Genomic DNA, 27,635 nt, shown 5'->3' with positions numbered 1-27,635 from the left:
TATAATATAATAGAAAAAGAAGATAAGGAAAAAAAACAACAACAACAACAACAAAAAAACAAGACACTAAAAAAAAAAAAAAAGATTCATTTTTTTTTTCTTAACTAATTTTTTTTTTATTATATTGAGAAATAAGAATAAGAACTAATTAAGAAAAGAAAGATATAAAGAAAAAATAATTATTTTCAGAAATTCTAGTAAAAGAAAACAGTATTTTTTTTATTATTCAAAAAAAAAAGAGAATGTTTAAAAAAATTGTTCAATTAACTACTCTGGTTTTACATCTATCTCTTGCCCTTGGGCAGACTTTTTCTAGTGATACAAGTCTTACTGGAGACCAGACTTTCTCTCAAACTGTTGATATCGAAAGTGGTGTTACTGTCAACATCAATGGTGTTCATCTATTGATGGAGGATGGTTTGACTCTGGATGGTACTTTGAAGATCACTAATCCAAAATCCGAGACCGGTTCTCCTTACTTCAATGTAACTTCCGGGGATGTCATCATTGGTAGATCAGGTGTAATGCAGATTGTCAATTATGGTAACTTTACTCCATCCTATACCTTCAACGTTGCAAACTTTGTAAACAAAGGTACCATGAATTTTTATTCCTACTCCTTCTTCCCTGCTGAGCCCATTGATTTATTTTATGTCTCCTCCTCGGAATCCTTCGTAAATGAAGGAACCATGTATTTCAACCATATGTATCTCATGGATTGGGCAAGATCCACCTCATTTGTCAATAACTACCTGTTGAGATTAACCAACGGGTCTGAGTTAGCGATAGCTGGACAAAGCTTCGAGGGAACAGGCACAATCGACCTTTCAGGTTCGGGGTTCTTATGGTTTGACGAACCAGGTGTTTATGGCATAGGTGACCAAACTATTTCTATGTACGATGGTTGGATATTCTTCAACACTCTAAATGGTAACAAGGTAGTAAATATGACAATCGCCAATTACGGTACTCCTGGTGGAATATTAGGTTTCACATCACAAATTGAGGGCTTAAGTTATGACGATGTTGCAGGTATATTAACCGTCCTGACCGGAGGTAAAACTTATAACCTTAATATCGGTACACACCTTGATGCGGGTGCGTTTACTCCTATACAAAACGAAGGTAATATTAAAAATCCTGTCGCCAATGCTCTTCAGCCATTTTCCTTTGTTTTTTATTTCGGAGCTATTATTCCCGATTTAGAGAAACCTTACACAACTCACATAACAGAGAAAGGTGTAAGTCACGAGATTTACGTCTCATTCATTTCAACTAAGGACGCCGGTAAACATCCTCTCACACTTGCCACTACGAGTACCATTCTCCCTCCACTACCAACAATATCAACAAATATAGTTGAAGTCAACGGTGTGACGGAATACCTAGTCTATTCCTATGTTAATGCCACGAACAACCAAGGTGGTGTATATACTGCTAATACTATTGTAACTTACAGTCCTCCAGCAATTCACACATTCTATTCTGATTCTGCTCACGAACATTATGATTCCGTGGTTTCCTACTACATTACAGTGAATGATGAAGGTGAGATTATAACAGGTAGTAAAGTGATAAGCTCTGGTACTTCTTATGACCCTGCACCATCTCCCACCACGATCAAGATTGACCTTGGTGATGGGGTGACCGAATACGAAGTTGTCAGCTACTGGACTTCTACGAACGAGGACGGACAGCTGTTCACCACGAGTGGGTCCACAGTGTACAGTCCTCCAGCCGTGACTACGATTGACGCCGTGAGTGACCATGAACACTTCCACACGGTTGTGTCATACTTTGTTACCGTGGACAGTGCTGGTGATATTGTAACTGGCAGTACCGTAGTGAATGCCTCCACGTCATATGATGCTGCGCCATCACCCACCACGATCAAGATTGACCTTGGTGATGGGGTGACCGAATACGAAGTTGTCAGCTACTGGACTTCTACGAACGAGGACGGACAGCTGTTCACCACGAGTGGGTCCACAGTGTACAGTCCTCCAGCCGTGACTACGATTGACGCCGTGAGTGACCATGAACACTTCCACACGGTTGTGTCATACTTTGTTACCGTGGACAGTGCTGGTGATATTGTAACTGGCAGTACCGTAGTGAATGCCTCCACGTCATATGATGCTGCGCCATCACCCACCACGATCAAGATTGACCTTGGTGATGGGGTGACCGAATACGAAGTTGTCAGTTACTGGATTACTAAAGATAGCAATGGAGAGTACTTTACTACCAGCAATAGGACATTATATAGCCCACCTGCAGGTATCACCAGTGCTACAACTAGATCCAATACTTATATAGAAACTGACTACATCTCATACTTTATCACAACAGATGAAAATGGGAATATTATCACTGGGAGTTCAGTTAGTAATACCAAATATACAGTAAGTCAAAGCTATAGTGCCAGTAGTGCCAGTAGTAGCAGTAATATCAAGACCACCAGCAGTAGTAGCAGCAGTACTGTTGCCCATGTTAATCCTGTTACATTCAGCAACGTTTGTGTATTCTCGTCAGCTCTAACTGCTCAACGTACATCAACCGGTTTCAAAGTTACGGCAGGTAGACTTCTTATTTTTGTTGATACTAATACCTACAAAGAACTATTGAAATATCCAAGTGGTTCTTTCAGCTTAGCAACCCAAATTGCCTTTACTACAACTCCCTCTCTATCTTTATCTGGTTTATTGAGTAATATTTTTGGTTTGACAGTCATTCCAAGTTTCCTTCTTGTAGAATTTGTTGGCTATTTTGTGCCTACTGTTTCAGGTAATTATACTTTTGGATTAACCGGATCTAATGATGCAGCTATTATCTACTTTGCTAATAGTGCAGCATTTGGTTGTGGAAACATTGATAACTGGGTATCTCCTTCGGAATCTCAAATAACTGTAACTGACGCGCTGTACCCAAATAGAACTTTATATCTGGTCAAAGACGTTGTCTATCCTATGAGAATTTCGTACTATAACAGTGGTGGCGATGGTAGTTTGAATGCTTGGTTCATTGACCCATCTGGTACAAAGCACACTGATTGGGCCGGATATGTTTGGCAATACCCAAGTTGTACTAATTGTAGTTATTCACCTGTAACTTCGTCAAACTTATACATATCAACGTGGGTGCAAAGCACGAAGTTAATTTCAACCTCAACAAGTTCCTTTATAGGAATAGATGGTATTGCTTCTCCAATTTACTACTATATATACGATGTTCCTACCGTCACACCTTCATTAAGTATACCACCTGTTATAACCACCACTTTGACATATGATGACCATCAGGTACGAGAGGTTATTTCATACTATAGTACTGTAGGTAGTGATGGTGGTCCAATAACTGCTTCTTCTATCATCACTCAGCAGACCTACTTAATTATCCCACCCGCGTACACTACGACAACTAACAAGGGAAAATGGATCGAGGAAGATTTAGTATCCTTTTATGCTACTATTGATTCCAACGGTCATAATGTTACAGGTTCAACGACAAGTACAATAACTTACATTATTGATCTACCCTCGGTTACTACAGTGAATATCACGGAACCTTATAAGATAATCGAGGAGCAGATTTCGTACTACAGCACTACTGATAAGGATGGAAATCCAGATATTGGTTCCACATCCTCGACTATTACTGTGATACACTCAGGGGCTCCTAGTGCTAGCACTAATAAAGTAGATCTGGGAAATGAAATAACCGAATATATTGTAGTCAGCTATAGGACTACTGAAGATGAAAACGAGTTCTACACTGCTAATGAAACAAGAACTTATAGCCCTCCACCGGTGACAACTATTACAAACGACAATGGATACGAGCATGTAGAGAAGGTTGTCTCTTTTTTCATCACGGCAAATGATGCCGGTGAGATAATTACTGATAGCAAAATTATTTTAGCCAACACTTCATATGACTCAGCTCCACCGCCAACAACTTTGACGCTTGACTTAGGAAACGGTGTGACTGAATTCGAAGTGGTTAGTTACTGGATCACCACTGATGATAAGGGTGCTGCCTACACAACCAACAACCGTAGCTTGTACAGTCCTCCTGCTGTCATAACTACTGCCACAACGAACTATGATGAATCCTATATTGAAACAGATGTGGTATCATATTTCATAACAACAGATGAAAAAGGAAATATCATTACTGGGAGCTCAGTAATTGAAGGTAATAAATATAATATAACACAAAATAAAACCAGCGACTACACCACCGTTGTGACACACTCCGACGGCAGTGTTGAGACTGACTCTGTGCACTTCGTGAACACTACTGACAGCGAGGGTAAGCCAACTGTTGTTCCAGTGACCTCCAAGATTGTAGGTAGCGACTACACCACCGTTGTGACACACTCCGACGGCAGTGTTGAGACTGACTCTGTGCACTTCGTGAACACTACTGACAGCGAGGGTAAGCCAACTGTTGTTCCAGTGACCTCCAAGATCACAAGTGCAGGCGAACAGACCAGCGACTACACCACCGTTGTGACACACTCCGACGGCAGTGTTGAGACAGACTCTGTGCACTTCGTGAACACTACTGACAGCGAGGGTAAGCCAACTGTTGTTCCAGTGACCTCCAAGATCACAAGTGCAGGCGAACAGACCAGCGACTACACCACCGTTGTGACACACTCCGACGGCAGTGTTGAGACTGACTCTGTGCATTTCGTGAACACTACTGACAGCGAGGGTAAGCCAACTGTTGTTCCAGTGACCTCCAAGATCACAAGTGCAGGCGAACAGACCAGCGACTACACCACCGTTGTGACACACTCCGACGGCAGTGTTGAGACTGACTCTGTGCACTTCGTGAACACTACTGACAGCGAGGGTAAGCCAACTGTTGTTCCAATGACCTCCAAGATTGTAGGTGCAGGCGAACAGACCAACGACTACACCACCGTTGTGACACACTCCGACGGCAGTGTTGAGACTGACCACTTCGTGAACACTACTGACAGCGAGGGTAAGCCAACAGTGACCTCCAAGATCACAAGTGCAGGCGAACAGACCAGCGACTACACCACCGCACGGCAGTGTTGAGACTGACTCTGTGCACTTCGTGTTGAGACTGACTCTGTGCACTTCGTGAACACTACTGACAGCGAGGGTAAGCCAACTGTTGTTCCAGTGACCTCCAAGATCACAAGTGCAGGCGAACAGACCAACGACTACACCACCGTTGTGACACACTCCGACGGCAGTGTTGAGACTGACTCTGTGCACTTCGTGAACACTACTGACAGCGAGGGTAAGCCAACTGTTGTTCCAGTGACCTCCAAGATCACAAGTGCAGGCGAACAGACCAGCGACTACACCACCGTTGTGACACACTCCGACGGCAGTGTTGAGACTGACTCTGTGCACTTCGTGAACACTACTGACAGCGAGGGTAAGCCAACTGTTGTTCCAGTGACCTCCAAGATCACAAGTGCAGGCGAACAGACCAGCGACTACACCACCGTTGTGACACACTCCGACGGCAGTGTTGAGACTGACTCTGTGCACTTCGTGAACACTACTGACAGCGAGGGTAAGCCAACTGTTGTTCCAGTGACCTCCAAGATCACAAGTGCAGGCGAACAGACCAGCGACTACACCACCGTTGTGACACACTCCGACGGCAGTGTTGAGACTGACTCTGTGCACTTCGTGAACACTACTGACAGCGAGGGTAAGCCAACTGTTGTTCCAGTGACCTCCAAGATTGTAGGTAGCGACTACACCACCGTTGTGACACACTCCGACGGCAGTGTTGAGACTGACTCTGTGCACTTCGTGAACACTACTGACAGCGAGGGTAAGCCAACTGTTGTTCCAGTGACCTCCAAGATCACAAGTGCAGGCGAACAGACCAGCGACTACACCACCGTTGTGACACACTCCGACGGCAGTGTTGAGACAGACTCTGTGCACTTCGTGAACACTACTGACAGCGAGGGTAAGCCAACTGTTGTTCCAGTGACCTCCAAGATCACAAGTGCAGGCGAACAGACCAGCGACTACACCACCGTTGTGACACACTCCGACGGCAGTGTTGAGACTGACTCTGTGCACTTCGTGAACACTACTGACAGCGAGGGTAAGCCAACTGTTGTTCCAGTGACCTCCAAGATCACAAGTGCAGGCGAACAGACCAGCGACTACACCACCGTTGTGACACACTCCGACGGCAGTGTTGAGACAGACTCTGTGCACTTCGTGAACACTACTGACAGCGAGGGTAAGCCAACTGTTGTTCCAGTGACCTCCAAGATCACAAGTGCAGGCGAACAGACCAGCGACTACACCACCGTTGTGACACACTCCGACGGCAGTGTTGAGACAGACTCTGTGCACTTCGTGAACACTACTGACAGCGAGGGTAAGCCAACTGTTGTTCCAGTGACCTCCAAGATCACAAGTGCAGGCGAACAGACCAGCGACTACACCACCGTTGTGACACACTCCGACGGCAGTGTTGAGACTGACTCTGTGCACTTCGTGAACACTACTGACAGCGAGGGTAAGCCAACTGTTGTTCCAGTGACCTCCAAGATCACAAGTGCAGGCGAACAGACCAGCGACTACACCACCGTTGTGACACACTCCGACGGCAGTGTTGAGACTGACTCTGTGCACTTCGTGAACACTACTGACAGCGAGGGTAAGCCAACTGTTGTTCCAGTGACCTCCAAGATTGTAGGTAGCGACTACACCACCGTTGTGACACACTCCGACGGCAGTGTTGAGACTGACTCTGTGCACTTCGTGAACACTACTGACAGCGAGGGTAAGCCAACTGTTGTTCCAGTGACCTCCAAGATCACAAGTGCAGGCGAACAGACCAGCGACTACACCACCGTTGTGACACACTCCGACGGCAGTGTTGAGACTGACTCTGTGCACTTCGTGAACACTACTGACAGCGAGGGTAAGCCAACTGTTGTTCCAGTGACCTCCAAGATCACAAGTGCAGGCGAACAGACCAACGACTACACCACCGTTGTGACACACTCCGACGGCAGTGTTGAGACTGACTCTGTGCACTTCGTGAACACTACTGACAGCGAGGGTAAGCCAACTGTTGTTCCAGTGACCTCCAAGATTGTAGGTAGCGACTACACCACCGTTGTGACACACTCCGACGGCAGTGTTGAGACTGACTCTGTGCACTTCGTGAACACTACTGACAGCGAGGGTAAGCCAACTGTTGTTCCAGTGACCTCCAAGATCACAAGTGCAGGCGAACAGACCAGCGACTACACCACCGTTGTGACACACTCCGACGGCAGTGTTGAGACTGACTCTGTGCACTTCGTGAACACTACTGACAGCGAGGGTAAGCCAACTGTTGTTCCAGTGACCTCCAAGATCACAAGTGCAGGCGAACAGACCAGCGACTACACCACCGTTGTGACACACTCCGACGGCAGTGTTGAGACTGACTCTGTGCACTTCGTGAACACTACTGACAGCGAGGGTAAGCCAACTGTTGTTCCAGTGACCTCCAAGATCACAAGTGCAGGCGAACAGACCAGCGACTACACCACCGTTGTGACACACTCCGACGGCAGTGTTGAGACTGACTCTGTGCATTTCGTGAACACTACTGACAGCGTGGGTAAGCCAACTGTTGTTCCAGTGACCTCCAAGATCACAAGTGCAGGCGAACAGACCAGCGACTACACCACCGTTGTGACACACTCCGACGGCAGTGTTGAGACTGACTCTGTGCACTTCGTGAACACTACTGACAGCGAGGGTAAGCCAACTGTTGTTCCAGTGACCTCCAAGATCACAAGTGCAGGCGAACAGACCAGCGACTACACCACCGTTGTGACACACTCCGACGGCAGTGTTGAGACAGACTCTGTGCACTTCGTGAACACTACTGACAGCGAGGGTAAGCCAACTGTTGTTCCAGTGACCTCCAAGATCACAAGTGCAGGCGAACAGACCAGCGACTACACCACCGTTGTGACACACTCCGACGGCAGTGTTGAGACTGACTCTGTGCATTTCGTGAACACTACTGACAGCGTGGGTAAGCCAACTGTTGTTCCAGTGACCTCCAAGATCACAAGTGCAGGCGAACAGACCAGCGACTACACCACCGTTGTGACACACTCCGACGGCAGTGTTGAGACTGACTCTGTGCACTTCGTGAACACTACTGACAGCGAGGGTAAGCCAACTGTTGTTCCAGTGACCTCCAAGATCACAAGTGCAGGCGAACAGACCAGCGACTACACCACCGTTGTGACACACTCCGACGGCAGTGTTGAGACTGACTCTGTGCACTTCGTGAACACTACTGACAGCGAGGGTAAACCAACTGTTGTTCCAGTGACCTCCAAGATCACAAGTGCAGGCGAACAGACCAGCGACTACACCACCGTTGTGACACACTCCGACGGCAGTGTTGAGACTGACTCTGTGCACTTCGTGAACACTACTGACAGCGAGGGTAAGCCAACTGTTGTTCCAGTGACCTCCAAGATCACAAGTGCAGGCGAACAGACCAGCGACTACACCACCGTTGTGACACACTCCGACGGCAGTGTTGAGACTGACTCTGTGCACTTCGTGAACACTACTGACAGCGAGGGTAAGCCAACTGTTGTTCCAGTGACCTCCAAGATCACAAGTGCAGGCGAACAGACCAGCGACTACACCACCGTTGTGACACACTCCGACGGCAGTGTTGAGACTGACTCTGTGCACTTCGTGAACACTACTGACAGCGAGGGTAAGCCAACTGTTGTTCCAGTGACCTCCAAGATCACAAGTGCAGGCGAACAGACCAGCGACTACACCACCGTTGTGACACACTCCGACGGCAGTGTTGAGACTGACTCTGTGCATTTCGTGAACACTACTGACAGCGAGGGTAAGCCAACTGTTGTTCCAGTGACCTCCAAGATCACAAGTGCAGGCGAACAGACCAGCGACTACACCACCGTTGTGACACACTCCGACGGCAGTGTTGAGACTGACTCTGTGCACTTCGTGAACACTACTGACAGCGAGGGTAAGCCAACTGTTGTTCCAGTGACCTCCAAGATCACAAGTGCAGGCGAACAGACCAGCGACTACACCACCGTTGTGACACACTCCGACGGCAGTGTTGAGACTGACTCTGTGCACTTCGTGAACACTACTGACAGCGAGGGTAAGCCAACTGTTGTTCCAGTGACCTCCAAGATCACAAGTGCAGGCGAACAGACCAGCGACTACACCACCGTTGTGACACACTCCGACGGCAGTGTTGAGACTGACTCTGTGCACTTCGTGAACACTACTGACAGCGAGGGTAAGCCAACTGTTGTTCCAGTGACCTCCAAGATCACAAGTGCAGGCGAACAGACCAGCGACTACACCACCGTTGTGACACACTCCGACGGCAGTGTTGAGACTGACTCTGTGCACTTCGTGAACACTACTGACAGCGAGGGTAAGCCAACTGTTGTTCCAGTGACCTCCAAGATTGTAGGTAGCGACTACACCACCGTTGTGACACACTCCGACGGCAGTGTTGAGACTGACTCTGTGCACTTCGTGAACACTACTGACAGCGAGGGTAAGCCAACTGTTGTTCCAGTGACCTCCAAGATCACAAGTGCAGGCGAACAGACCAGCGACTACACCACCGTTGTGACACACTCCGACGGCAGTGTTGAGACAGACTCTGTGCACTTCGTGAACACTACTGACAGCGAGGGTAAGCCAACTGTTGTTCCAGTGACCTCCAAGATCACAAGTGCAGGCGAACAGACCAGCGACTACACCACCGTTGTGACACACTCCGACGGCAGTGTTGAGACTGACTCTGTGCACTTCGTGAACACTACTGACAGCGAGGGTAAGCCAACTGTTGTTCCAGTGACCTCCAAGATCACAAGTGCAGGCGAACAGACCAGCGACTACACCACCGTTGTGACACACTCCGACGGCAGTGTTGAGACTGACTCTGTGCACTTCGTGAACACTACTGACAGCGAGGGTAAGCCAACTGTTGTTCCAGTGACCTCCAAGATCACAAGTGCAGGCGAACAGACCAGCGACTACACCACCGTTGTGACACACTCCGACGGCAGTGTTGAGACAGACTCTGTGCACTTCGTGAACACTACTGACAGCGAGGGTAAGCCAACTGTTGTTCCAGTGACCTCCAAGATCACAAGTGCAGGCGAACAGACCAGCGACTACACCACCGTTGTGACACACTCCGACGGCAGTGTTGAGACTGACTCTGTGCACTTCGTGAACACTACTGACAGCGAGGGTAAGCCAACTGTTGTTCCAGTGACCTCCAAGATCACAAGTGCAGGCGAACAGACCAGCGACTACACCACCGTTGTGACACACTCCGACGGCAGTGTTGAGACAGACTCTGTGCACTTCGTGAACACTACTGACAGCGAGGGTAAGCCAACTGTTGTTCCAGTGACCTCCAAGATCACAAGTGCAGGCGAACAGACCAGCGACTACACCACCGTTGTGACACACTCCGACGGCAGTGTTGAGACTGACTCTGTGCACTTCGTGAACACTACTGACAGCGAGGGTAAACCAACTGTTGTTCCAGTGACCTCCAAGATCACAAGTGCAGGCGAACAGACCAGCGACTACACCACCGTTGTGACACACTCCGACGGCAGTGTTGAGACTGACTCTGTGCACTTCGTGAACACTACTGACAGCGAGGGTAAGCCAACTGTTGTTCCAGTGACCTCCAAGATCACAAGTGCAGGCGAACAGACCAGCGACTACACCACCGTTGTGACACACTCCGACGGCAGTGTTGAGACTGACTCTGTGCACTTCGTGAACACTACTGACAGCGAGGGTAAGCCAACTGTTGTTCCAGTGACCTCCAAGATCACAAGTGCAGGCGAACAGACCAGCGACTACACCACCGTTGTGACACACTCCGACGGCAGTGTTGAGACTGACTCTGTGCACTTCGTGAACACTACTGACAGCGAGGGTAAGCCAACTGTTGTTCCAGTGACCTCCAAGATCACAAGTGCAGGCGAACAGACCAGCGACTACACCACCGTTGTGACACACTCCGACGGCAGTGTTGAGACTGACTCTGTGCATTTCGTGAACACTACTGACAGCGAGGGTAAGCCAACTGTTGTTCCAGTGACCTCCAAGATCACAAGTGCAGGCGAACAGACCAGCGACTACACCACCGTTGTGACACACTCCGACGGCAGTGTTGAGACTGACTCTGTGCACTTCGTGAACACTACTGACAGCGAGGGTAAGCCAACTGTTGTTCCAGTGACCTCCAAGATCACAAGTGCAGGCGAACAGACCAGCGACTACACCACCGTTGTGACACACTCCGACGGCAGTGTTGAGACTGACTCTGTGCACTTCGTGAACACTACTGACAGCGAGGGTAAGCCAACTGTTGTTCCAGTGACCTCCAAGATCACAAGTGCAGGCGAACAGACCAGCGACTACACCACCGTTGTGACACACTCCGACGGCAGTGTTGAGACTGACTCTGTGCACTTCGTGAACACTACTGACAGCGAGGGTAAGCCAACTGTTGTTCCAGTGACCTCCAAGATCACAAGTGCAGGCGAACAGACCAGCGACTACACCACCGTTGTGACACACTCCGACGGCAGTGTTGAGACTGACTCTGTGCACTTCGTGAACACTACTGACAGCGAGGGTAAGCCAACTGTTGTTCCAGTGACCTCCAAGATCACAAGTGCAGGCGAACAGACCAGCGACTACACCACCGTTGTGACACACTCCGACGGCAGTGTTGAGACTGACTCTGTGCACTTCGTGAACACTACTGACAGCGAGGGTAAGCCAACTGTTGTTCCAGTGACCTCCAAGATCACAAGTGCAGGCGAACAGACCAGCGACTACACCACCGTTGTGACACACTCCGACGGCAGTGTTGAGACTGACTCTGTGCACTTCGTGAACACTACTGACAGCGAGGGTAAGCCAACTGTTGTTCCAGTGACCTCCAAGATCACAAGTGCAGGCGAACAGACCAGCGACTACACCACCGTTGTGACACACTCCGACGGCAGTGTTGAGACTGACTCTGTGCACTTCGTGAACACTACTGACAGCGAGGGTAAGCCAACTGTTGTTCCAGTGACCTCCAAGATCACAAGTGCAGGCGAACAGACCAGCGACTACACCACCGTTGTGACACACTCCGACGGCAGTGTTGAGACTGACTCTGTGCACTTCGTGAACACTACTGACAGCGAGGGTAAGCCAACTGTTGTTCCAGTGACCTCCAAGATCACAAGTGCAGGCGAACAGACCAGCGACTACACCACCGTTGTGACACACTCCGACGGCAGTGTTGAGACTGACTCTGTGCACTTCGTGAACACTACTGACAGCGAGGGTAAGCCAACTGTTGTTCCAGTGACCTCCAAGATCACAAGTGCAGGCGAACAGACCAGCGACTACACCACCGTTGTGACACACTCCGACGGCAGTGTTGAGACTGACTCTGTGCACTTCGTGAACACTACTGACAGCGAGGGTAAGCCAACTGTTGTTCCAGTGACCTCCAAGATCACAAGTGCAGGCGAACAGACCAGCGACTACACCACCGTTGTGACACACTCCGACGGCAGTGTTGAGACAGACTCTGTGCACTTCGTGAACACTACTGACAGCGAGGGTAAGCCAACTGTTGTTCCAGTGACCTCCAAGATCACAAGTGCAGGCGAACAGACCAGCGACTACACCACCGTTGTGACACACTCCGACGGCAGTGTTGAGACAGACTCTGTGCACTTCGTGAACACTACTGACAGCGAGGGTAAGCCAACTGTTGTTCCAGTGACCTCCAAGATCACAAGTGCAGGCGAACAGACCAGCGACTACACCACCGTTGTGACACACTCCGACGGCAGTGTTGAGACTGACTCTGTGCACTTCGTGAACACTACTGACAGCGAGGGTAAGCCAACTGTTGTTCCAGTGACCTCCAAGATCACAAGTGCAGGCGAACAGACCAGCGACTACACCACCGTTGTGACACACTCCGACGGCAGTGTTGAGACTGACTCTGTGCACTTCGTGAACACTACTGACAGCGTGGGTAAGCCAACTGTTGTTCCAGTGACCTCCAAGATCACAAGTGCAGGCGAACAGACCAGCGACTACACCACCGTTGTGACACACTCCGACGGCAGTGTTGAGACTGACTCTGTGCACTTCGTGAACACTACTGACAGCGAGGGTAAGCCAACTGTTGTTCCAGTGACCTCCAAGATCACAAGTGCAGGCGAACAGACCAGCGACTACACCACCGTTGTGACACACTCCGACGGCAGTGTTGAGACTGACTCTGTGCACTTCGTGAACACTACTGACAGCGAGGGTAAGCCAACTGTTGTTCCAGTGACCTCCAAGATCACAAGTGCAGGCGAACAGACCAGCGACTACACCACCGTTGTGACACACTCCGACGGCAGTGTTGAGACTGACTCTGTGCACTTCGTGAACACTACTGACAGCGAGGGTAAGCCAACTGTTGTTCCAGTGACCTCCAAGATCACAAGTGCAGGCGAACAGACCAGCGACTACACTACCGTTGTGACACACTCCGACGGCAGTGTTGAGACTGACTCTGTGCACTTCGTGAACACTACTGACAGCGAGGGTAAGCCAACTGTTGTTCCAGTGACCTCCAAGATCACAAGTGCAGGCGAACAGACCAGCGACTACACCACCGTTGTGACACACTCCGACGGCAGTGTTGAGACTGACTCTGTGCACTTCGTGAACACTACTGACAGCGAGGGTAAGCCAACTGTTGTTCCAGTGACCTCCAAGATCACAAGTGCAGGCGAACAGACCAGCGACTACACCACCGTTGTGACACACTCCGACGGCAGTGTTGAGACTGACTCTGTGCACTTCGTGAACACTACTGACAGCGAGGGTAAGCCAACTGTTGTTCCAGTGACCTCCAAGATCACAAGTGCAGGCGAACAGACCAGCGACTACACCACCGTTGTGACACACTCCGACGGCAGTGTTGAGACAGACTCTGTGCACTTCGTGAACACTACTGACAGCGAGGGTAAGCCAACTGTTGTTCCAGTGACCTCCAAGATCACAAGTGCAGGCGAACAGACCAGCGACTACACCACCGTTGTGACACACTCCGACGGCAGTGTTGAGACTGACTCTGTGCACTTCGTGAACACTACTGACAGCGAGGGTAAGCCAACTGTTGTTCCAGTGACCTCCAAGATCACAAGTGCAGGCGAACAGACCAGCGACTACACCACCGTTGTGACACACTCCGACGGCAGTGTTGAGACAGACTCTGTGCACTTCGTGAACACTACTGACAGCGAGGGTAAGCCAACTGTTGTTCCAGTGACCTCCAAGATCACAAGTGCAGGCGAACAGACCAGCGACTACACCACCGTTGTGACACACTCCGACGGCAGTGTTGAGACTGACTCTGTGCACTTCGTGAACACTACTGACAGCGAGGGTAAGCCAACTGTTGTTCCAGTGACCTCCAAGATCACAAGTGCAGGCGAACAGACCAGCGACTACACCACCGTTGTGACACACTCCGACGGCAGTGTTGAGACTGACTCTGTGCACTTCGTGAACACTACTGACAGCGAGGGTAAACCAACTGTTGTTCCAGTGACCTCCAAGATCACAAGTGCAGGCGAACAGACCAGCGACTACACCACCGTTGTGACACACTCCGACGGCAGTGTTGAGACTGACTCTGTGCACTTCGTGAACACTACTGACAGCGAGGGTAAGCCAACTGTTGTTCCAGTGACCTCCAAGATCACAAGTGCAGGCGAACAGACCAGCGACTACACCACCGTTGTGACACACTCCGACGGCAGTGTTGAGACTGACTCTGTGCACTTCGTGAACACTACTGACAGCGAGGGTAAGCCAACTGTTGTTCCAGTGACCTCCAAGATCACAAGTGCAGGCGAACAGACCAGCGACTACACCACCGTTGTGACACACTCCGACGGCAGTGTTGAGACTGACTCTGTGCACTTCGTGAACACTACTGACAGCGAGGGTAAGCCAACTGTTGTTCCAGTGACCTCCAAGATCACAAGTGCAGGCGAACAGACCAGCGACTACACCACCGTTGTGACACACTCCGACGGCAGTGTTGAGACAGACTCTGTGCACTTCGTGAACACTACTGACAGCGAGGGTAAGCCAACTGTTGTTCCAGTGACCTCCAAGATCACAAGTGCAGGCGAACAGACCAGCGACTACACCACCGTTGTGACACACTCCGACGGCAGTGTTGAGACTGACTCTGTGCACTTCGTGAACACTACTGACAGCGAGGGTAAGCCAACTGTTGTTCCAGTGACCTCCAAGATCACAAGTGCAGGCGAACAGACCAGCGACTACACCACCGTTGTGACACACTCCGACGGCAGTGTTGAGACTGACTCTGTGCACTTCGTGAACACTACTGACAGCGAGGGTAAGCCAACTGTTGTTCCAGTGACCTCCAAGATCACAAGTGCAGGCGAACAGACCAGCGACTACACCACCGTTGTGACACACTCCGACGGCAGTGTTGAGACTGACTCTGTGCACTTCGTGAACACTACTGACAGCGAGGGTAAGCCAACTGTTGTTCCAGTGACCTCCAAGATCACAAGTGCAGGCGAACAGACCAGCGACTACACCACCGTTGTGACACACTCCGACGGCAGTGTTGAGACTGACTCTGTGCACTTCGTGAACACTACTGACAGCGAGGGTAAGCCAACTGTTGTTCCAGTGACCTCCAAGATCACAAGTGCAGGCGAACAGACCAGCGACTACACCACCGTTGTGACACACTCCGACGGCAGTGTTGAGACTGACTCTGTGCACTTCGTGAACACTACTGACAGCGAGGGTAAGCCAACTGTTGTTCCAGTGACCTCCAAGATCACAAGTGCAGGCGAACAGACCAGCGACTACACCACCGTTGTGACACACTCCGACGGCAGTGTTGAGACAGACTCTGTGCACTTCGTGAACACTACTGACAGCGAGGGTAAGCCAACTGTTGTTCCAGTGACCTCCAAGATCACAAGTGCAGGCGAACAGACCAGCGACTACACCACCGTTGTGACACACTCCGACGGCAGTGTTGAGACTGACTCTGTGCACTTCGTGAACACTACTGACAGCGAGGGTAAGCCAACTGTTGTTCCAGTGACCTCCAAGATCACAAGTGCAGGCGAACAGACCAGCGACTACACCACCGTTGTGACACACTCCGACGGCAGTGTTGAGACAGACTCTGTGCACTTCGTGAACACTACTGACAGCGAGGGTAAGCCAACTGTTGTTCCAGTGACCTCCAAGATCACAAGTGCAGGCGAACAGACCAGCGACTACACCACCGTTGTGACACACTCCGACGGCAGTGTTGAGACTGACTCTGTGCACTTCGTGAACACTACTGACAGCGAGGGTAAGCCAACTGTTGTTCCAGTGACCTCCAAGATCACAAGTGCAGGCGAACAGACCAGCGACTACACCACCGTTGTGACACACTCCGACGGCAGTGTTGAGACTGACTCTGTGCACTTCGTGAACACTACTGACAGCGAGGGTAAGCCAACTGTTGTTCCAGTGACCTCCAAGATCACAAGTGCAGGCGAACAGACCAGCGACTACACCACCGTTGTGACACACTCCGACGGCAGTGTTGAGACAGACTCTGTGCACTTCGTGAACACTACTGACAGCGAGGGTAAGCCAACTGTTGTTCCAGTGACCTCCAAGATCACAAGTGCAGGCGAACAGACCAGCGACTACACCACCGTTGTGACACACTCCGACGGCAGTGTTGAGACTGACTCTGTGCACTTCGTGAACACTACTGACAGCGAGGGTAAGCCAACTGTTGTTCCAGTGACCTCCAAGATCACAAGTGCAGGCGAACAGACCAGCGACTACACCACCGTTGTGACACACTCCGACGGCAGTGTTGAGACTGACTCTGTGCACTTCGTGAACACTACTGACAGCGAGGGTAAGCCAACTGTTGTTCCAGTGACCTCCAAGATCACAAGTGCAGGCGAACAGACCAGCGACTACACCACCGTTGTGACACACTCCGACGGCAGTGTTGAGACTGACTCTGTGCACTTCGTGAACACTACTGACAGCGAGGGTAAGCCAACTGTTGTTCCAGTGACCTCCAAGATCACAAGTGCAGGCGAACAGACCAGCGACTACACCACCGTTGTGACACACTCCGACGGCAGTGTTGAGACTGACTCTGTGCACTTCGTGAACACTACTGACAGCGAGGGTAAGCCAACTGTTGTTCCAGTGACCTCCAAGATCACAAGTGCAGGCGAACAGACCAGCGACTACACCACCGTTGTGACACACTCCGACGGCAGTGTTGAGACTGACTCTGTGCACTTCGTGAACACTACTGACAGCGAGGGTAAGCCAACTGTTGTTCCAGTGACCTCCAAGATCACAAGTGCAGGCGAACAGACCAGCGACTACACCACCGTTGTGACACACTCCGACGGCAGTGTTGAGACTGACTCTGTGCACTTCGTGAACACTACTGACAGCGAGGGTAAGCCAACTGTTGTTCCAGTGACCTCCAAGATCACAAGTGCAGGCGAACAGACCAGCGACTACACCACCGTTGTGACACACTCCGACGGCAGTGTTGAGACTGACTCTGTGCACTTCGTGAACACTACTGACAGCGAGGGTAAGCCAACTGTTGTTCCAGTGACCTCCAAGATCACAAGTGCAGGCGAACAGACCAGCGACTACACCACCGTTGTGACACACTCCGACGGCAGTGTTGAGACAGACTCTGTGCACTTCGTGAACACTACTGACAGCGAGGGTAAGCCAACTGTTGTTCCAGTGACCTCCAAGATCACAAGTGCAGGCGAACAGACCAGCGACTACACCACCGTTGTGACACACTCCGACGGCAGTGTTGAGACTGACTCTGTGCACTTCGTGAACACTACTGACAGCGAGGGTAAGCCAACTGTTGTTCCAGTGACCTCCAAGATCACAAGTGCAGGCGAACAGACCAGCGACTACACCACCGTTGTGACACACTCCGACGGCAGTGTTGAGACAGACTCTGTGCACTTCGTGAACACTACTGACAGCGAGGGTAAGCCAACTGTTGTTCCAGTGACCTCCAAGATTGTAGGTAGCGACTACACCACCGTTGTGACACACTCCGACGGCAGTGTTGAGACAGACTCTGTGCACTTCGTGAACACTACTGACAGCGAGGGTAAGCCAACTGTTGTTCCAGTGACCTCCAAGATCACAAGTGCAGGCGAACAGACCAGCGACTACACCACCGTTGTGACACACTCCGACGGCAGTGTTGAGACTGACTCTGTGCACTTCGTGAACACTACTGACAGCGAGGGTAAGCCAACTGTTGTTCCAGTGACCTCCAAGATCACAAGTGCAGGCGAACAGACCAGCGACTACACCACCGTTGTGACACACTCCGACGGCAGTGTTGAGACAGACTCTGTGCACTTCGTGAACACTACTGACAGCGAGGGTAAGCCAACTGTTGTTCCAGTGACCTCCAAGATTGTAGGTAGCGACTACACCACCGTTGTGACACACTCCGACGGCAGTGTTGAGACAGACTCTGTGCACTTCGTGAACACTACTGACAGCGAGGGTAAGCCAACTGTTGTTCCAGTGACCTCCAAGATCACAAGTGCAGGCGAACAGACCAGCGACTACACCACCGTTGTGACACACTCCGACGGCAGTGTTGAGACTGACTCTGTGCACTTCGTGAACACTACTGACAGCGAGGGTAAGCCAACTGTTGTTCCAGTGACCTCCAAGATCACAAGTGCAGGCGAACAGACCAGCGACTACACCACCGTTGAGACTGACTCTGTGCACTTCGTGAACACTACTGACAGCGAGGGTAAGCCAACTGTTGTTCCAGTGACCTCCAAGATCACAAGTGCAGGCGAACAGACCAGCGACTACACCACCGTTGTGACACACTCCGACGGCAGTGTTGAGACAGACTCTGTGCACTTCGTGAACACTACTGACAGCGAGGGTAAGCCAACTGTTGTTCCAGTGACCTCCAAGATTGTAGGTAGCGACTACACCACCGTTGTGACACACTCCGACGGCAGTGTTGAGACTGACTCTGTGCACTTCGTGAACACTACTGACAGCGAGGGTAAGCCAACTGTTGTTCCAGTGACCTCCAAGATCACAAGTGCAGGCGAACAGACCAGCGACTACACCACCGTTGTGACACACTCCGACGGCAGTGTTGAGACTGACTCTGTGCACTTCGTGAACACTACTGACAGCGAGGGTAAGCCAACTGTTGTTCCAGTGACCTCCAAGATCACAAGTGCAGGCGAACAGACCAGCGACTACACCACCGTTGTGACACACTCCGACGGCAGTGTTGAGACAGACTCTGTGCACTTCGTGAACACTACTGACAGCGAGGGTAAGCCAACTGTTGTTCCAGTGACCTCCAAGATTGTAGGTAGCGACTACACCACCGTTGTGACACACTCCGACGGCAGTGTTGAGACAGACTCTGTGCACTTCGTGAACACTACTGACAGCGAGGGTAAGCCAACTGTTGTTCCAGTGACCTCCAAGATCACAAGTGCAGGCGAACAGACCAGCGACTACACCACCGTTGTGACACACTCCGACGGCAGTGTTGAGACTGACTCTGTGCACTTCGTGAACACTACTGACAGCGAGGGTAAGCCAACTGTTGTTCCAGTGACCTCCAAGATCACAAGTGCAGGCGAACAGACCAGCGACTACACCACCGTTGTGACACACTCCGACGGCAGTGTTGAGACTGACTCTGTGCACTTCGTGAACACTACTGACAGCGAGGGTAAGCCAACTGTTGTTCCAGTGACCTCCAAGATCACAAGTGCAGGCGAACAGACCAGCGACTACACCACCGTTGTGACACACTCCGACGGCAGTGTTGAGACTGACTCTGTGCACTTCGTGAACACTACTGACAGCGAGGGTAAGCCAACTGTTGTTCCAGTGACCTCCAAGATCACAAGTGCAGGCGAACAGACCAGCGACTACACCACCGTTGTGACACACTCCGACGGCAGTGTTGAGACTGACTCTGTGCACTTCGTGAACACTACTGACAGCGAGGGTAAGCCAACTGTTGTTCCAGTGACCTCCAAGATCACAAGTGCAGGCGAACAGACCAGCGACTACACCACCGTTGTGACACACTCCGACGGCAGTGTTGAGACTGACTCTGTGCACTTCGTGAACACTACTGACAGCGAGGGTAAGCCAACTGTTGTTCCAGTGACCTCCAAGATCACAAGTGCAGGCGAACAGACCAGCGACTACACCACCGTTGTGACACACTCCGACGGCAGTGTTGAGACAGACTCTGTGCACTTCGTGAACACTACTGACAGCGAGGGTAAGCCAACTGTTGTTCCAGTGACCTCCAAGATCACAAGTGCAGGCGAACAGACCAGCGACTACACCACCGTTGTGACACACTCCGACGGCAGTGTTGAGACTGACTCTGTGCACTTCGTGAACACTACTGACAGCGAGGGTAAGCCAACTGTTGTTCCAGTGACCTCCAAGATTGTAGGTAGCGACTACACCACCGTTGTGACACACTCCGACGGCAGTGTTGAGACTGACTCTGTGCACTTCGTGAACACTACTGACAGCGAGGGTAAGCCAACTGTTGTTCCAGTGACCTCCAAGATCACAAGTGCAGGCGAACAGACCAGCGACTACACCACCGTTGTGACACACTCCGACGGCAGTGTTGAGACTGACTCTGTGCACTTCGTGAACACTACTGACAGCGAGGGTAAGCCAACTGTTGTTCCAGTGACCTCCAAGATTGTAGGTAGCGACTACACCACCGTTGTGACACACTCCGACGGCAGTGTTGAGACTGACTCTGTGCACTTCGTGAACACTACTGACAGCGAGGGTAAGCCAACTGTTGTTCCAGTGACCTCCAAGATCACAAGTGCAGGCGAACAGACCAGCGACTACACCACCGTTGTGACACACTCCGACGGCAGTGTTGAGACTGACTCTGTGCACTTCGTGAACACTACTGACAGCGAGGGTAAGCCAACTGTTGTTCCAGTGACCTCCAAGATCACAAGTGCAGGCGAACAGACCAGCGACTACACCACCGTTGTGACACACTCCGACGGCAGTGTTGAGACTGACTCTGTGCACTTCGTGAACACTACTGACAGCGAGGGTAAGCCAACTGTTGTTCCAGTGACCTCCAAGATCACAAGTGCAGGCGAACAGACCAGCGACTACACCACCGTTGTGACACACTCCGACGGCAGTGTTGAGACTGACTCTGTGCACTTCGTGAACACTACTGACAGCGAGGGTAAGCCAACTGTTGTTCCAGTGACCTCCAAGATCACAAGTGCAGGCGAACAGACCAGCGACTACACCACCGTTGTGACACACTCCGACGGCAGTGTTGAGACTGACTCTGTGCATTTCGTGAACACTACTGACAGCGAGGGTAAGCCAACTGTTGTTCCAGTGACCTCCAAGATCACAAGTGCAGGCGAACAGACCAGCGACTACACCACCGTTGTGACACACTCCGACGGCAGTGTTGAGACTGACTCTGTGCACTTCGTGAACACTACTGACAGCGAGGGTAAGCCAACTGTTGTTCCAGTGACCTCCAAGATCACAAGTGCAGGCGAACAGACCAGCGACTACACCACCGTTGTGACACACTCCGACGGCAGTGTTGAGACTGACTCTGTGCACTTCGTGAACACTACTGACAGCGAGGGTAAGCCAACTGTTGTTCCAGTGACCTCCAAGATCACAAGTGCAGGCGAACAGACCAGCGACTACACCACCGTTGTGACACACTCCGACGGCAGTGTTGAGACAGACTCTGTGCACTTCGTGAACACTACTGACAGCGAGGGTAAGCCAACTGTTGTTCCAGTGACCTCCAAGATCACAAGTGCAGGCGAACAGACCAGCGACTACACCACCGTTGTGACACACTCCGACGGCAGTGTTGAGACTGACTCTGTGCACTTCGTGAACACTACTGACAGCGAGGGTAAGCCAACTGTTGTTCCAGTGACCTCCAAGATCACAAGTGCAGGCGAACAGACCAGCGACTACACCACCGTTGTGACACACTCCGACGGCAGTGTTGAGACTGACTCTGTGCACTTCGTGAACACTACTGACAGCGAGGGTAAGCCAACTGTTGTTCCAGTGACCTCCAAGATCACAAGTGCAGGCGAACAGACCAGCGACTACACCACCGTTGTGACACACTCCGACGGCAGTGTTGAGACTGACTCTGTGCACTTCGTGAACACTACTGACAGCGAGGGTAAGCCAACTGTTGTTCCAGTGACCTCCAAGATTGTAGGTAGCGACTACACCACCGTTGTGACACACTCCGACGGCAGTGTTGAGACTGACTCTGTGCACTTCGTGAACACTACTGACAGCGAGGGTAAGCCAACTGTTGTTCCAGTGACCTCCAAGATCACAAGTGCAGGCGAACAGACCAGCGACTACACCACCGTTGTGACACACTCCGACGGCAGTGTTGAGACTGACTCTGTGCACTTCGTGAACACTACTGACAGCGAGGGTAAGCCAACTGTTGTTCCAGTGACCTCCAAGATCACAAGTGCAGGCGAACAGACCAGCGACTACACCACCGTTGTGACACACTCCGACGGCAGTGTTGAGACTGACTCTGTGCACTTCGTGAACACTACTGACAGCGAGGGTAAGCCAACTGTTGTTCCAGTGACCTCCAAGATCACAAGTGCAGGCGAACAGACCAGCGACTACACCACCGTTGTGACACACTCCGACGGCAGTGTTGAGACAGACTCTGTGCACTTCGTGAACACTACTGACAGCGAGGGTAAGCCAACTGTTGTTCCAGTGACCTCCAAGATCACAAGTGCAGGCGAACAGACCAGCGACTACACCACCGTTGTGACACACTCCGACGGCAGTGTTGAGACTGACTCTGTGCACTTCGTGAACACTACTGACAGCGAGGGTAAGCCAACTGTTGTTCCAGTGACCTCCAAGATCACAAGTGCAGGCGAACAGACCAGCGACTACACCACCGTTGTGACACACTCCGACGGCAGTGTTGAGACTGACTCTGTGCACTTCGTGAACACTACTGACAGCGAGGGTAAGCCAACTGTTGTTCCAGTGACCTCCAAGATCACAAGTGCAGGCGAACAGACCAGCGACTACACCACCGTTGTGACACACTCCGACGGCAGTGTTGAGACTGACTCTGTGCACTTCGTGAACACTACTGACAGCGAGGGTAAGCCAACTGTTGTTCCAGTGACCTCCAAGATTGTAGGTAGCGACTACACCACCGTTGTGACACACTCCGACGGCAGTGTTGAGACTGACTCTGTGCACTTCGTGAACACTACTGACAGCGAGGGTAAGCCAACTGTTGTTCCAGTGACCTCCAAGATCACAAGTGCAGGCGAACAGACCAGCGACTACACCACCGTTGTGACACACTCCGACGGCAGTGTTGAGACTGACTCTGTGCACTTCGTGAACACTACTGACAGCGAGGGTAAGCCAACTGTTGTTCCAGTGACCTCCAAGATCACAAGTGCAGGCGAACAGACCAGCGACTACACCACCGTTGTGACACACTCCGACGGCAGCGTCGAGACAGACTCTGTGCACTTCGTGAACACTACTGACAGCGAGGGCAAGCCAACTGTTGTTCCAGTGACCTCCAAGATCGAAGGTGCAGGCGAACAGACCAGCGACTACACTACAGTTGTGACCAAGCCAGACGGCAGCGTCGAGACAGACTCTGTGCACTTCGTGAACACTACTGACAGCGAGGGCAAGCCAACAGTTGTTCCAGTGACCTCCAAGATCGAAGGTGCAGGCGAACAGACCAGCGACTACACTACAGTTGTGACCAAGCCAGACGGCAGCGTCGAGACAGACTCTGTGCACTTCGTGAACACTACTGACAGCGAGGGCAAGCCAACTGTTGTTCCAGTGACCTCCAAGATCGAAGGTGCAGGCGAACAGACCAGCGACTACACTACAGTTGTGACCAAGCCAGACGGCAGCGTCGAGACAGACTCTGTGCACTTCGTGAACACTACTGACAGCGAGGGCAAGCCTACCATTATCCCAACTACTTCCACAATTTCTACATCTCCTCATGTCTTAAGCAAATCTACTACAACTACAATAGTAGACTTAGGTAATAACGTTACTGAATATGTTGTGATCAGCTATTGGATAAGCATGGACGATAATGGTGTATTCACTACTGACAGCAACAGTGTCGTATACAGTCCTCCACCTGTGACTACCACGGACACGACCAACTACGAGGAGGAATACTATGAGACAGATGTGATTTCGTACTTCATCACCACTGATGAACGGGGTGATATCATCACGTCTAGTGCAGTGGCACAGTACAGATTTATGATAGATGCTAATGCAGTTTACCTATCGTCTCAAATTACTCCAAGTAGTTCATCCAAGGCATCTGATATTCCATCTAGCGTTATCAGTTCCAACACTGCAGGGGCTTACAACAGCGACTACACCACCGTTATGACACACTCCGACGGCAGTGTTGAGACTGACTCTGTGCACTTCGTGAACACTACTGACAGCGAGGGCAAGCCAACAGTTGTTCCAGTGACCTCCAAGATCGAAGGTGCAGGCGAACAGACCAGCGACTACACTACAGTTGTGACCAAGCCAGACGGCAGCGTCGAGACAGACTCTGTGCACTTCGTGAACACTACTGACAGCGAGGGCAAGCCAACAGTTGTTCCAGTGACCTCCAAGATCGAAGGTGCAGGCGAACAGACCAGCGACTACACTACAGTTGTGACCAAGCCAGACGGCAGCGTCGAGACAGACTCTGTGCACTTCGTGAACACTACTGACAGCGAGGGCAAGCCAACTGTTGTTCCAGTGACCTCCAAGATCGAAGGTGCAGGCGAACAGACCAGCGACTACACTACAGTTGTGACCAAGCCAGACGGCAGCGTCGAGACAGACTCTGTGCACTTCGTGAACACTACTGACAGCGAGGGCAAGCCTACCATTATCCCAACTACTTCCACAATTTCTACATCTCCTCATGTCTTAAGCAAATCTACTACAACTACAATAGTAGACTTAGGTAATAACGTTACTGAATATGTTGTGATCAGCTATTGGATAAGCATGGACGATAATGGTGTATTCACTACTGACAGCAACAGTGTCGTATACAGTCCTCCACCTGTGACTACCACGGACACGACCAACTACGAGGAGGAATACTATGAGACAGATGTGATTTCGTACTTCATCACCACTGATGAACGGGGTGATATCATCACGTCTAGTGCAGTGGCACAGTACAGATTTATGATAGATGCTAATGCAGTTTACCTATCGTCTCAAATTACTCCAAGTAGTTCATCCAAGGCATCTGATATTCCATCTAGCGTTATCAGTTCCAACACTGCAGGGGCTTACAACAGCGACTACACCACCGTTATGACACACTCCGACGGCAGTGTTGAGACTGACTCTGTGCACTTCGTGAACACTACTGACAGCGAGGGTAAGCCAACTGTTGTTCCAGTGACCTCCAAGATCGCAAGTGCAAACTCTGGTGCAGGCTCCGGTGAAGACTACACTACTGTCATCACAAACCCAGACGGCAGTGTTGAGACTGCTGCCGTGAACCACATGACCGGCACTGACTCTAACGGCCAACCAACTACTATTCTCACTACATCTAAGATAGGTGTACACACTGATGCAGGCTCTGGTGGCAACACAGGTGCAGGCTCCAGTGAAGACTACACTACTGTCATCACAAACCCAGACGGCAGTGTTGAGACTGCTGCCGTGAACCACATGACCGGCACTGACTCCAACGGCCAACCAACTACTATTGTCACTACATCAAAGATAGGTGTACACCCTGGTGCAGGCTCCGGTGGCAATGGAAACACTGATGCAGGCTCCGGTGAAGACTACACTACTGTCATCACAAACCCAGACGGCAGTGTTGAGACTGCTGCCGTGAACCACATGACCGGCACTGACTCCAACGGCCATCCAACTACTATTGTCACTACATCAAAGATAGGTGTACACACTGGTGCAGGCTCCGGTGGCAATGGAAACACTGATGCAGGCTCCGGTGAAGACTACACTACTGTCATCACAAACCCAGACGGCAGTGTTGAGACTGCTGCCGTGAACCACATGACCGGCACTGACTCCAACGGCCAACCAACTACTATTGTCACTACATCAAAGATAGGTGTACACCCTGGTGCAGGCTCCGGTGGCAATGGAAACACTGATGCAGGCTCCGGTGAAGACTACACTACTGTCATCACAAACCCAGACGGCAGTGTTGAGACTGCTGCCGTGAACCACATGACCGGCACTGACTCTAACGGCCAACCAACTACTATTCTCACTACATCTAAGATAGGTGTACACACTGATGCAGGCTCTGGTGGCAACACAGGTGCAGGCTCCAGTGAAGACTACACTACTGTCATCACAAACCCAGACGGCAGTGTTGAGACTGCTGCCGTGAACCACATGACCGGCACTGGCGCCCAACCAACTGTTACATCCAATATAGGTAGTGCTGACTCCGTCTCCCGTGCAGCTTCAAGTGCGACAGTGAGTCCATCACAAGATTCTGAACCAAGACCAACAACAATGCTATCAGGTTCTGCACCTGTCAATTCAGATTCAAGAATTGAAAGTGCTACTGCAAGTCCAACTGCAAGCTCGAGTACACGTGCATCTGCAAGTGTATCTCAAGGATCTCAATCTACGGCGTCAGTTTCTGATAACTACACTGCGGCTGCTTCTAAGACGCAATTCAACTGGGCTGCGCTAATTGTGTTAGCCGTATTATTCATCTAGTAAATAAAAAATTATGTAAAAAGCGAGCATTCTATTGCTATTGTATAAAAAAAATTATTAAAAATAAAAAATAAAAAATAAAAAATAAAAAATAAAATAAAAAAAGAAAGAATAGAGATATCACGGGAATAAGAACGCTTCATTTCCGTCTCCGGGTAATTTTGCTTTAGGCTTTATCGTAGATATGTAATATATTTTAATGTTTAGGAAGTATTGTGCCGTTCAAAGACTGAACTTGTTTCCGCAAATCTAAATTAGGTAAAAAAAAAGAAAGAAAGAAGATGATGTAACGCGAATTTCGCATCATACCACATGGAGCACATCTGTTGATGCAAGTGTTGCAGGGCTTTTTTTTGTATTTTACCCAAAGAGAGAACGAAGTTGCCATATGACAAAAAGAAAGAAACAGTATTTCATTACGAAAATTACATAGATATTCTTGGGTATTTTTTTTTTTTTTTTTTTTGAGGTGAAAAGAGACAAATGAAATTGGGTATACGAGGTTCTGTTAGTGAAATAGCATTATCTCTTCTCTTTCCGTGATTTGGTAGCCTCTCTCATGTCGCTCCCCTTTTTATTATAATT

General features: G+C 50.6%; 1 protein-coding gene across 1 annotated transcript; it reads left to right on the top strand.

The window, feature by feature from the left end:
- Positions 1-242: 242 nt before the first annotated feature.
- RNJ42_03679 (uncharacterized protein) lies at positions 243-27,050 on the top strand (the record flags this gene model as incomplete). Its single annotated transcript, XM_071053843.1, has 3 exons — positions 243-5,068; positions 5,138-12,065; positions 12,132-27,050. 3 exons carry the CDS (start codon positions 243-245, stop codon positions 27,048-27,050), a joined length of 26,673 nt encoding a protein of 8,890 aa, XP_070910255.1.
- Positions 27,051-27,635: the final 585 nt, after the last annotated feature.

This window comes from Nakaseomyces bracarensis, assembly GCF_045282275.1.
Source record: "Nakaseomyces bracarensis strain CBM3 chromosome Unknown Scaff12_0, whole genome shotgun sequence".
NCBI lineage: Eukaryota > Fungi > Ascomycota > Saccharomycetes > Saccharomycetales > Saccharomycetaceae > Nakaseomyces > Nakaseomyces bracarensis.
This window is presented reverse-complemented; position numbering and strand designations above follow the sequence as displayed.